We start from the raw sequence: 12,927 nt of genomic DNA, 5'->3' as shown, positions 1-12,927 counted from the left end.
AAAGGATGCTGGATTGTTAGGTGGTAACTGAACATTTAAAGAAATGCACTTGTAAACGTTTTGATTCGAATCTCTTTTCATTGTTTTCCAGAGATGTGAAAGTGAAGGCTGGTGAATGGTTCTTTGAGGAACGAGCAAAGAAATATCCAGGTGAAGGTAATCACTGGAACAGATCATAAACTGCTATGTAATGTGTAGTTGTCATCTAAGTCAAACACAGGATGTAGTCTGACACTGTATCCAGTGTTTCTTCCATGCAGTCCATCTGTCTGTGCAGTAAATAAAACATGAACACAAATTAGCAGAATGCATTTAAAAGTATAACTTATTTTGTTGGAGTAATAAAAATAAGAATATTGCTGCCCATATTTGAATTAAATTTGAATTCATGAATGTGTAAGACTTCTAAGAAATACAATGATGTGAAATTAATATAGAAATAGTATATGTACAGGAAGAAAATGATCTTGCATTCATCATTTGTCAAAGTTTAAACTTCAGTTGCTTTCACTGAGGAAGTTCTAAAGTTTAAAGAAAAGATAGAATGGAATAAACCCTCCCCCCCCCAGGTATAGCTATAAATCAGCAGAGAACTAAATACTATTTTGTTCCTTCAGCCAGCTGGCTGTGCCATTGCCTTTTGCTGGGTCTTTTCAGAGCATTAAAAGTACAAAATTCTAAAAGAAATGATAGAGGATGTGGATGGAATGCTCTATGGAGAATGTTTTGCCAGCAAAGGAGCTGTTAGTGTTTGTTTTCACCTACAATAACCAGCAAGGTGGAGAACATTTGTTTTCTCTTTCCCTTGAAGTGCCATTTCAGGTAGGCATCTACTGAATTTTGTACTTGACTGTAGTTAAATGATACAGTTTCGCTTCCAGTATCTGTATCTGTGTTTGAGAGTAGTTGGTAAAAAGGAAAGAGCTAGGCCTTAAATCTCTATTGGGAAGCCTGAATATGAAGAATTTTATAAAAGGAAGAGCATAATCAGCCAAATTTTGGGTGGTAGGTGTTTGTGAAAGGCAGCAGGCAGCATATTAAGCAACTAAACTAAAGTTTAGTTTCCTGTTAAAATTTTGTTTTCCTCTTAAAACAATTCATTTAAAATTTGAAAGATTTTACTAAAGTCCCTTCTAGCTAACACAATTTTTGATTTTAAAGTGTTAGTTGACTGGTCTTTTTAAAGCACTATTTCATCCAATAACCATTGACAATAATTTCCCCTCATTCTTTTCAACGAGTATGAAGCTGGTAGTTTTATCAATCTCTATTAATAATATATTTTATTGGAAAATGTTGTTCTTGGTTATTGAACCTCATAATGCAAATTACTGACAGTGTCTTTTTCCAGCAAAATAAATCAGCTCTCCCTTTGAATTATGAAGGCTTTGTGGGTTCTAGAAGCATTTTGCTTAGTTGGTCTAATGGTAATGCTGTTGACGTCACAAAGATCTAAGGATATACAGAAGATAAACCTGCAGGGAGAAATATGTTTTGTTTAGTTCCTTTGATTAGACCAACTGATATATTTAAAGGAGTTTAAAAAGTGACAAATTTTGAAACACAGCAGCCTTTATGCAATCTTCAATCCTGGAGGGACAGTGCCCTCTTTTGGTTTGAAAATATAACTGAAGTAATCACTAGAAGGTAAGTTGAACTGAAAAAAAATTTTATAGTGAAGTTTTCTCATGTTGTGTAGTAAAAAAAAAAAAAAAAAATGCATTGTTATGCTTTTTAATAATGTTTTTGTATCTTCTACCTAAAGAATGAGATTAATATTTTCATTAAAGTGGTAGATTACTTTTCATGACCAATCAATTTAAAATCTAAGATAGCAAATGTTATTTTTCAATAAGAGAAAATTCTGGAGTTCTGATTGAAAATTTTAACATCCTTGAGCTGTTATTGTTTCTACCACTGCTAAGGTCAATTACTTTCATGTAAGTAATCTTATAATTAATCTCAGTAAAACATGGATCACATGTTGCTTACTGTATCAGGAATTACTAGTGCTTAAAGTCACTCCAGATAATTTCAATTCACCATTTGTTATATTTGTGATTTCCCCCAGGAACAAATGACAGTTTTATGAGTCTTCATTGTTGGTGCTTGATGGAGCTTTTGCTCCTTGGTGTCTTCACATCCTGTGGCTGCTCAGCTCAGGGATGTGCCATGGCTGCTGTTTCCCTGCAGGGATGCTCTTAGCAAAGGCTCTCATGTTTGTGAGCTAGTCAAGCATTTTCGTCATTGCTCAGGTCTCTGGTAGGAAGAGCGAAAAAAAAATTCACGAGGTGCAAGAGTTGACCATGTGCCTGTTCTTGTGGACATTTTCATGCTTCCCTTAGTGTTTGAGTTTTGTGGCTGAAGTGTGCTTTGGCGCAGTGGGCTCATGCACCACCTGCCTCCTAGATCCTGGGAGGCTGACAGCCCTTAGCAACCTAGGAATGGGCATGTTGGCATCTCTGTGTGATTGTCCTTAGCATTTGTGAAGAGTTCATCTGTGTGTCACCTGCAACAGGGGAGGGTGGAATCATGGTATGGTGTGAGATGCAGGAGAGACTTGTGTGTTGCTTGGCCCGTGTGCTGATGCATTAGCTGGGAATTGACTTCATTCCTGACTTGTGTAAGCACAGGCCAGTTCCTGAAAGGCGCTGATTTTAAAAAGTGTTATACAGGCATAAGTAACTGATGTTGCTACTAAATTATCTGGGTTTTTTTCCCTCCTTCGTAGGCAGACGTGAAACAGTTGGTGCAAAGCTCTTGGAATCTTACCAGAATCTGAGGTAAGACTCGTAAAAGGACAAACAGTCCTGGGACACTGCGAATTTGTATGGGTGATATATTTTGTTATAAACCAACTAGTAGTTTGTATTCCTTTATTATGAAGAAGAATCAATACTTTTGGAGTTCAAATGATAAAAGCATAGAAAAATTTTCACTTTTAGCTGTCGGCAATCCACAGAATAGGTCTCACATACAACAGAGAGTAAGTACCATGTTTGGAATAATAGTGTCTTCCTTGAAATGAAGGGATGTGCATTATCTTTGTTTTATCTGCTTATATTTTTTGCATAACTATTTATACAATTATCTGTTAAATTTGCCAAATACTTTTAAATTATTGTAAATGAAAGTTATTTTCTGGGTGTCATAACAGCATCGTTATTTATTCAATGGGAAATATTGCTGATATGATAGTTTTAGAATAAATAGTAGACAAGAAGTTAGATACTTCCACTTACCAAACTTAAAAAAAATTTAAAATCTTGTTTATAATGAATAAATACTTTGACTGGAGGGCAATAGATGACCATACTTAAGTTATTACCAGTGATATATTATGAAGTAACAGTCTGCTTATTATGTTATTAAAGGAGGCCTCTGCCTTAAAATAAACCAAACCAAAAAACTACAACACCAAACAGCAACAACAACTACTACCAAAATCCAAACCAACCATAAAAAGCCCCCAAAGCCCTGTGTAAAATAAGATATGAAGAGATGTTCTCAATTTATTATAATTATCTGGCAAGGCACAGCTGCTTAAGAAAGAAACTTCTATTCAGCTGGATAAGATCCTAAGCAAGACTTGGTCTTACCTGGATGTGGTAAAAATTAAAAAAGAATGAAGAAGGAGGTTCACCAGCTGCCTTAGGATCTGTGATTGTGCTGTGATAAGAGAATCAGGCAGATTTTTTTTTTTTCACAGACCAGGACTATTTACCACAGATGGAATGGCAGGAATGTTTAAAGGGTCCTTAACAGCTCTGAACCCAGGCAAGGAAGGATCCTTTTAGTATTGTAAATAAAGATGACTGCCTTTTGAAAACATCTCTGAGCAAGACATGGGGTGCATTTTACAGCAATTGTGTTTTAGAATTCAGGACACAGACTGTGATACTCCCAGCCATATAGAAGTCTAGGGAGCTTATCCTAAATTTGGTCTTCCTGATAGTTCTAATGTAATAATTTTACCTGGAGCACCCCAAGATTGAGAAGGTAGAAAGGTAGTCCTAATTCCTAAGAGCAGGCAATAAACCTGTGCTGCAGGTCTTACAGACATAGGATGTTTACCCAGACCTTTATAGAGTGCAGGAAACACGGGTAATGAAGATATGGTGCATGGACATGGTTTATTTATTCATCTGTTGGCATCATATATTAATTATTGCACTGTTTATCTCTTAAATTTCTAGTAAAATTTCTGTCGTACCTCCAACTCCACCTCCTTTCACAGAATCACCAGCAGGATCCAATGTGATGGGTAATGTATGTATCTGCAAAATATACAGATAAGTTCATTCCTTAGGGTGTCATTCATATGAAAAGGTCAGCCATAGAAATGTGGTAAATAACTGCTGTAACATCCCTCTGCAATATAAATGCAGCCTTTTGCTACTTAGTCATTATTTTTATGCTGCATGGGTACTGGGAGAGAAAGTTTAGAGGCTAAGAGGGCCATTTTCAATTATTTTTCAGTTTTTGAGGGAAGTGGTTAACCACTCTGCTTGAGGTTAGAATGTTGCATCTGGTTTTGGTGCCTCATCACAGGAAGACTGGACTGAGATCTGAGTTCCACTCAAACCTGAAGGACCCTGTGTTCCTGTGACATTCAATGGTCACGTGTCACTTTCCTTACTGAGTGAGAAACAGTGAATTTGATGGCTGCCTTTGCATTCCAGTTTCTAGTGGGCAGAATAGTAGAACATGGCTTGAAACTCACAGAAATTGCACTAAATTACTGTTTTGTTTAATTTTGGACTGGATCCTCAGGCCCTGCCCTGGTTTTGAAGCTCATTGCATTTCTGTAAACATTCTTATGTACTTACCTAGAGTTTGATGAAAACTCTTTGTTCTGTAGTAGATAAAAGTATTAAATACCTTACCACAAATCATTGATGTAATTTAGCTGTATTTATGAACTTACAATGTGATCTTTCTGCGAGGAGTTCCAGTTACATGTGAAAGACCGTGGAACTGAAAAGATTACTTTCCATACATCAATGTATGTCCTCAGATGTATTTGTCTACAGAAGTGAGCAAAGGGCTGCAGCTTTACCCTCTGTCATGAGGTCTGTAGATATGTAATCATGGGAACTTTAAAATTACAAATCTTCTGTGTTTTCTTACTCTTTGCATCTCCCATTTGCAGGAACTTGGAGAGTCTAAAAGGTTTAATAAATCTGTGGAAAACTTGTTTTTGTCTCTCACAACACATATAAAAAGTAAGTAGCTTTCACTGTCTTGTCATTCCAAGATATTGTAGTCAAATGTTTTGATTTTTTGGCCACAGTGTTAGGCCAGAAGTTGTTATAAAAAAGGCTATCAAGTAATGGCTGAAACTATTAGTGCCAAGGTTGTGCCAACCTGAAAAATAATACAGGAAATCTAATTTTCCTTAAGTATTCTGCCAGTTGTTAAATAAACTGATTCTATCAAACCAGAGCACCTTTCTTGTAAAGATGTGAAAAGACTGTGTAATTTTTCTTTTCATTTACCAGGTGTTCAGATCCAGTATATTTAATTCATATTAGAGTAATAACCAATTTCTGATCTTCATGTTATCTGGCTGAACCCCAGCTGACCTGGTTAAAGAGTCTGTCATTTAACAGGAGTTTAATATTTTCATTCACTGACAGTATTCATGAGGACTTCCTACCTGTTTCTCAGTCTAGTTGTGTGCAATTTTTCAGTGCACATTTCTAAGTGCTTTCCAATCCTGACAACTCCTGTTCCCTTCTGATGCTTTTGGTTCCTTTCATTCTCTTACACTGCCTGCTGTTCCTAGGGATGCAGACTGTGTGTGCACCTCTAAGGCTAACTACACTGAGGACAGTCAGCCTTTGTGAAAAACAAATTAAAGGCATCAGTGACCAGAGGAAAACAACTTCTGAGCCTTAAGAAGATTACAGGGGCTTGCAAATTTGCATGGATTTGAACAAAACGTAGTATTTTCTTACTAGCTTCAACTTACACAACCCCACATGTGAGATTAGACCTGAACAAATCTGGCTTCAGTGCCTTTCTGCCTTTCTCCCAGCTCTTCTTTTAGTTCTTGTTTGGTCTTTCCTTTAGCCTCTTCCACCCATCCTAAAGACCTATTCTCCTTGAACTATGCAAATTTAATGTTGTGTCTGTGAGAACACATTAAAGCTATGCAGAGACATGGTGATTTGCTCCTAAAGAGAAGCATACAGTGGTGTAAGATCCTGGAAACAGTAATAGTGACAGCACAGAACTGGATGCAAAGTAATTTATTTGGCTTTCTCTTAGTTTGAAGCCTGGCCATATCCCAGAGTTACTGGTAAAAACTGTCAGGACTGCAGCAAACTAATTTATTATTTCCCTGCTACCAAAAGGAAGGTTCTACTCCACTCACATCTTTCTTTTCTCTCTGTTTCAAGCCTTATGCTGGTATAATTAACATCTGGACCCTCTGGAAACTGGTTTAGCTCTTTTAAAGGGCAGAACATTAACCTAGACAAAACACATAGGTACTTTTCCTGCTGTTTTAGTGAGTTAAATGGGATCAAGGTAAGATATATGTTGGAACATGTACAACAGAGAGTGCCGGTCCATGTGATCAGGAGCCATATCAGGGATGGAGAAGAGCAGAGCAGGCATTCCAGAGGGAGATGGAAGCAAGTTGTTAGCTCAGTTCAGCTACAGGTGAAACCCCACTCAGGTGCTCTCATCCTCAGTTAATGTGGAGCAGTTTAATTTGGGAGAAAATAACAGGCTGTTGCAATCATTGAAATCAGTAATAAAAAAGTGTAGGAAGTGTTACAGAGGGAAAGACTTGGGTTTCTTGACTTAAGAAAGCAGCTTTTTCAGACAATATGGCTTCTCAATGAAACCTTGGTACTGTGCTGATAAATGTTTTTGATCACGACTGTCTAAAGTTAGTACTCTATATCTTATCTAGATAAAGGTGTCCTGGTTTGCAGAGGTATTTAATACACCCAGCTCTTGTGTGCTGCAGTAAATAGACCTGGAGAAGCTCGTTGTGCCTCTGACTCTCTCACTGGAGGCGGTGTGTGTGCGTGTCTGAGCGCAGCGGGAACGCGGGATGGGCGCGTGCAGCACAAAGCTGCCATTGTACATCTGCTCCTTTGTGCTGCTGCCTCCTGTTCCAGGGGGCTTGGCAGCAAGAGGAGATTGTAATCCAATGGTGGCCTTTTGGTGAATGGAAAATGAATTACTGGTTGTAGTTTTATTTGCAGTGAAAAATTGCCCTTGGCACTAGAGAGAGTGTCAGTCTTAATGATATTTGGGTAGAGAAGCCAAAAGAGGAATAGATATGAAAACTGAACATTTGTGTTTTCTCACACAATAACCTGTTCACTGTAAGAGAGTGTGAGGCAAGGCTGGTGTTTCTGCCTCTACTGCTGGTCAAGCTCCTGAGATTGTATCTATTCCATTAGAACTCTCAATTCCAGTCCCTTTTATGATCTCTGATTTCATTGTGTATGTTAAAAACCTGGTTTCGTTTACAGAGATGGCTTAATTGAGCCTGCCTTTGAATGGGTCACATGGTGCCTTAATGGTGTACACAGAGTACAGTAAACATCTGAGGACTGATTGCTGCTAAGAACAAAACTAATCCAGAGTGTCTTTAAAAATCACACTTGAGTGCCATTGTTTTTGAATACCATAATGTTGCATTGTCTGCTGTCTGAGGTTGCTCCACAGAGGTTCATGTTGTGAGAGAAGTGTTTATTTCTTCTGTATGAATTAAACATATGATAGCTATTTCATGTGCTACTTATAAATTTTTAATTCTTCAGAGAGTCTATCTGGGGTTGACAACAAAGTATCTGCAGTTAAGCCTGCTCATATTCAGAAGACATGGATGAGTGCTGCCCTTCCCTTTAAGCAAAATTCTGAGTGTACACTAAGGAATAAAAGGGAAAAGCGGGGCATCAGATGTTCAATCATCCTGTAGATTTATTTGCCAATAAACTAAATGTAACTGAAGTGCTAATTCAATGAGATGCTTAAATATGGACATAAGCTTATCCATATGAATAATGTTATTGAAGTCAATGCAGGCTATTCAGGTTCTTAAAATTATATGTGGTTTGGGACCAGAGTATGGAACATCTTTCCTTTCATCCATATTTTGGGATACATTTCTAAATATTTTCCAGTATGATCTTCTTTCTACTTCTCATTGTCATGTTACTTTATATTGTTGTAATGATTTTGCTTTTATCCTGAACCAACCCAAACTGCTTTACAAATCAAACTATACATGGGAGCTGTAGTAGCTGCTTCTGAGAGGAAACTGTATTTGATGGCTCACCATTCCTTGCAGCAGCTATAATGATAGGCAGCAAGGAGTATAATTTCCAGTTGAAACAACATGAAAGATTTAGGCAGGCAAAATATAATTATATACAATATGACAACCACTTGTCTTCCCAGCTGTTTCTTACTCTTAGGAGATCAATGCTAAAGATACAGGATGACAGTTTGAAAGCTACAGAATTAGCCTATAAATCTATAGGATTGCTTGCAGAGTTTGTTATAGTGACTTTTCTCTTTATTCTATCTTCAGAAATATCAAAGTCCCAGAATGATATGGCTGACAGATGTGTCCTAACCACAGATTATGGGAAGAATGTGGAAAGAAGAGAGCAAAGAAGGAGCCAGTCTGACACTGCAATCAATGTTACAAGCAGGGTATCCATATTATTATACACAGTCTCTAACTGCAAGAGCTGTCTCAGAGTGAAATACATTTGTGAGAGCGATCATGTGCACAGTGGAATTTTTTATTTTATGAACAGGACATAGCTGATGTTCACTGACTGTGGTCAGAACTCTGGTTCTTCACAAGGTTTTTCACAGATTCTGTACAACTGATGTCAGCCCAGAGTTGAAATGTTAGCTGGGATTTTTAACAAGGGAGGGAAGGATGCCGAGGATGGGACATTTTGCTCTCAGGTGCTCACAGATTCTCTTGAGGTTGAATTGGTACTTGCTCTATGTGACTGTTAGACTGAAGGGAGGTGCTCTGTCTTGTCTTCTTCCTTCCCCTTTTGGTGCTGAACAAACAAGCTATGACCATCCCAGACCCATCCTGATGTTTTCTGAGCATTTTTTAACTTGTCAGGGAGAAAGCATTGCTGTTAGTTGCTATGCAACCTCCCTTTTCCTTTTGCTTTGGTTACAGTCTCTAGCTTTCAGTGTTTTCTTGAGAAGTTTGAGAAAAATCCAGTTAAATGTTTTCCTATGAATTGTGCAGGGCTGAAGATGATCTCACGTTTCTGTTTTAGAGTTACACTGAAGATTTTGTTTTGTACACTTTCAGCTCTCAAGTGACTCAACTTTGTCCATACTTAGTTTTCCACATTATGGTCACTTACTGAATTGCCTTGTTAGTCTGAGTGAGGTCAGTGTGGTTTGCTAAGTGCCTGGATTAGATGCTGAGAAAAGCCCTTGCTTTGGGCCAGATCTTGTGGCACACATTGTTCACAGCTCTGGTGCACTTTTTCGTTTGCTTCAGAAGTGTTAGGTGCTGATAAATGGAAGAGACAGGATGTCAAATTGCATGGACTGGGCAGTTTGAATTGGCCCAACAACGTCTGAGAACTCTGTGAAATTAGTTCTGGTATTTGCGTATGCAATTAAATTATCAATAGAATTGGCAACAATTATTGGTTACCTGAGTGCTGCTTTCATTGTGGCAAGCCACACTTTGGTATTAGCTTTATTCCACAGGCAGAGCACTGCCCCTCTAATGCATTGAAAAACATCACAGTTGGAGGCAATGTGAATTCAGACTATGCTTCACTGCATGCTGATCACAATCAATCTGCCACATTTGAAAGATGGATATGCGTTCTTTGGCTTAAGAAATTAATTAGTAGGAGAATCCAAATTATATTTTAAATTGCCCATTTAAAAATTTAGAATTTAGGTCCACACTTTGCATTGCAGGTTTTGAAAAAAAAAGTTTCAATGTTTCTGTGCCAGAGTGGTATTTCTCTGAGTCATTTGATCTCTGGACTGTATTTAAGCTAAAATTTTAGTTTTGTGAGAAGTAATGTTGATTTTTTTTTTTTTATTGTGAATGCCCTTCAGCTTTGTTTTCCTTTAGAAAGGGTAGCTGTTTACATCCTTACTAGAACTATGCCTTAAGTTATGAGACAGAACCTGTTTTAAATTACACTTGCCAAACAACTAATTATATTTATAAGAAAATATCACGTTGAAATCTTACTTGTTATGATTTCCACCCCAGAAAGAACTTTTGTTTTCAGAACATCAATCAGAAGAGTGGCTTTCCCCCTTAGAAACTGTTAAACTGTTTTTTTCTCTAAGGACTGTGAAGTAGTAACTTCACAAGTAGTAACCACAAGTTTGAATTTGCAGTATTTAAAACTGGGGCACTATTTAAGCCTCAAGGACGCTATCTATTTCTTAAGTTTGTTTTCTAAATTTGTGATGTGTGCAGAGCTTGATTCCTTTGGATTAAAATTGAAATAGATTGTACTTAAATTCAGTATTAGTGAAAAAACCAAATCCAATGGCAAGAAGTACCAGCCAGTGTAGAATCTGGATTTTGAGGGCCTCTCATCTTTGGAATGCTTAAGTTTACTAAGGGAAGTGTAGCTATCCCTGCCTCACTGGGGGAGCAAGCAGGCATGTGCCACGTTCAGGAGCTGTTTGTGGTGCATTGGTAGCTGTGGGTTACCTCTCCTGTGGCAACAGCACCAGACATGAGAGCTGGGCTGGGCTCGTGTGACCTGCTGCTGAGTTTAGCACTGGTAGCTGTGTTGCCTTGTCAGCCCTCTTATGTTCTGTACTGCACAATAGCAAAGTCTTTCTGATCCAAGTAGAAGCTAAAATCCAATGTATTCAGCATGTTTTGGTTAACAAGTGAAAATTGCTTGTGTTTCAGGTTTTATAAAGCAGAAGACACTTTCTCTGCTAGGAAATACTATTTTGGGTTTACTTGGGGGTTTTTTTGAGACTGTATTCTGAATGCGTTTTTTGTCTGTTTCTCTCTCACAAGGTAACTTAGTTCTTGCATCTGTTCTTAAGGCAGGGCACTTCATAGACATCACAATTTCTGTGTGCTATAGTAACAGCAGACTGGTTAAGATTTTGCACAACCTATTTTTTTCAGAAGTAATCTCACTGAATTATCTCACCTCTTGTCCTCATTCTCTAGTGCTGTCTGCTGCTGCGTAGGAGGGATTCTTTCACCTTTCCTGTTTCCTTTGTGCAAATAAGTCCTAATCCTTGCTATTGATTCAGTCACACTATATTCTTTTTAGTATTTCAGGTAATCTGTTACACACCTTTTTAAAACAAGTTATTTTCTTAGATCCTAACCATGTAAAATTTCTTACTTTGCTTTTTTCCTATCCATTGAGATGTCAACATACTTTTCATAGATTGTATTATCCCCAGGAAGTGGTGTGCCACAAACACCAATATTTTGAGCATATTTCCAGCCCTATGTATTTGTATTTCAGCACTTCATTCGACTAGCTGTTGTTCTTGGCAACAGAGGTGGCTGAAGATAAATCTCAAGGAGTTTTGATTGATATATATAGATATATAACTCAGAAATTATCAGGGTTTTCATGGGAAAATTGGAAAGGTGAATGGACTTAGTCAAAGCAAAGTCAAGAACACCTTGGAAATTTAAACTTTTTCTATAAACAAAGAGAAAGGAACTTGTCAGTCTGTTTCTATTTTCAAATCTCTTTCAACTTATGTTTATTCTTGCATAAGTAAATATGGGCATGTGTCATACATATTGCAAAACACAGTTTTTAATTTCCTGGAGGCAAGATTATATTTTCTTCCAAAATTACTGTTTTGTTAAGGCCTAACAAGGACTTTTATTAATATATTTCTACTTTTGATGTGTTATTAGTAGACTGCTGTTAGTAATTGCTGTGGTTGTGACCCTTAGATTAGCTGGTGGTATGTTGATTTTTAAAAATTATTAATATAATGAGTGTACCACTAACTGGGTTGAGAGAGTTATAAATCAACATTTAAATTAAGTTGCTACGTTATCTTTGAAGGTCTGCCACTTGCATGACCTTAATCAAAGTCAGTTGTAGATATTTACTGAGTTTTCTTCTGATAACATTCTTGAATCAGGACATTTCTCTTAAATTGAAAAAAAAAAATACTTTCTGAATTTCTTACAGATGAAAAGTACACCCAGTCTGCAACAGCTCATCACTGGGGCCCGAAATGACAGTGAAACTCAGAGCAAAAGAAGTTGCAAGGAAGAAGAAGACATAACAACCAGTCCCATGAGTGATACAGTTTTCTGTGATGGCAAAAAACACGTAAGTTAAAGGTGAAACCCAACAGAAGAGGTTTAAAGGGAACTGATAGAAAAGCTTGTGCAGAATGTTGGTGTATTTTGGATTATATCACAAAATGAAGGAAGAATTGCATTTGAGTTTGTATCTGATGAAAGACTGATGCCTTTGGCACAGTCCTCATAGTAACACTGTGAACCTTTTGAAGCATGAGGCAAATTAATAATGGATAATTGATGGATATATCATCCACTGATAATGAATAATTAATAATAGCTTCTTCTGAATTTTGCAAATGCAGCTAATATTCTTCCCATTTGATAATTAGGATTGGGATTATGAATGTGGTACTTTCTCACCTAGTATCTGGCTTTTTCTCTTCAAGCTTCATTTACCAGAAGGGTTTTGTCAATCTGCAGGAACTGTGGTATTGGAAATGTCAGTGGAAATTCAAATGTCAGAATGCCAGTGAATGAAGAGGAAACTGACAGTGATGGAAGCCAGGGGAGCAGTTCATAGGCTTAGGGGATGACATTGAATCATCCTCTGTTGGATGGCATTTTGAATACTGCAAATGAGAGAGAAGGAAGCTGGTTATAAATGAATTCAGCACAGTGCTTTCAAGCCT

The 12,927-nt window shown here is 37.5% G+C and overlaps 1 protein-coding gene across 1 annotated transcript in view; it reads left to right on the top strand.

Annotated features, from left to right (window-relative positions):
- The window catches only part of SYTL3 (synaptotagmin like 3), a 29,630-nt gene that overhangs the window by 5,672 nt on the left and 11,031 nt on the right, over positions 1-12,927 (top strand). Inside the window, 7 exon segments of the mRNA XM_036380639.1 lie at positions 92-156; positions 2,732-2,783; positions 4,197-4,257; positions 4,865-4,870; positions 5,153-5,225; positions 8,561-8,685; positions 12,180-12,323. Coding sequence (XP_036236532.1) covers positions 92-156; positions 2,732-2,783; positions 4,197-4,257; positions 4,865-4,870; positions 5,153-5,225; positions 8,561-8,685; positions 12,180-12,323 — 526 coding nt within the window.

This window comes from Molothrus ater, chromosome 3 (assembly GCF_012460135.2).
Source record: "Molothrus ater isolate BHLD 08-10-18 breed brown headed cowbird chromosome 3, BPBGC_Mater_1.1, whole genome shotgun sequence".
Lineage (NCBI taxonomy): Eukaryota > Metazoa > Chordata > Aves > Passeriformes > Icteridae > Molothrus > Molothrus ater.
This window is presented reverse-complemented; position numbering and strand designations above follow the sequence as displayed.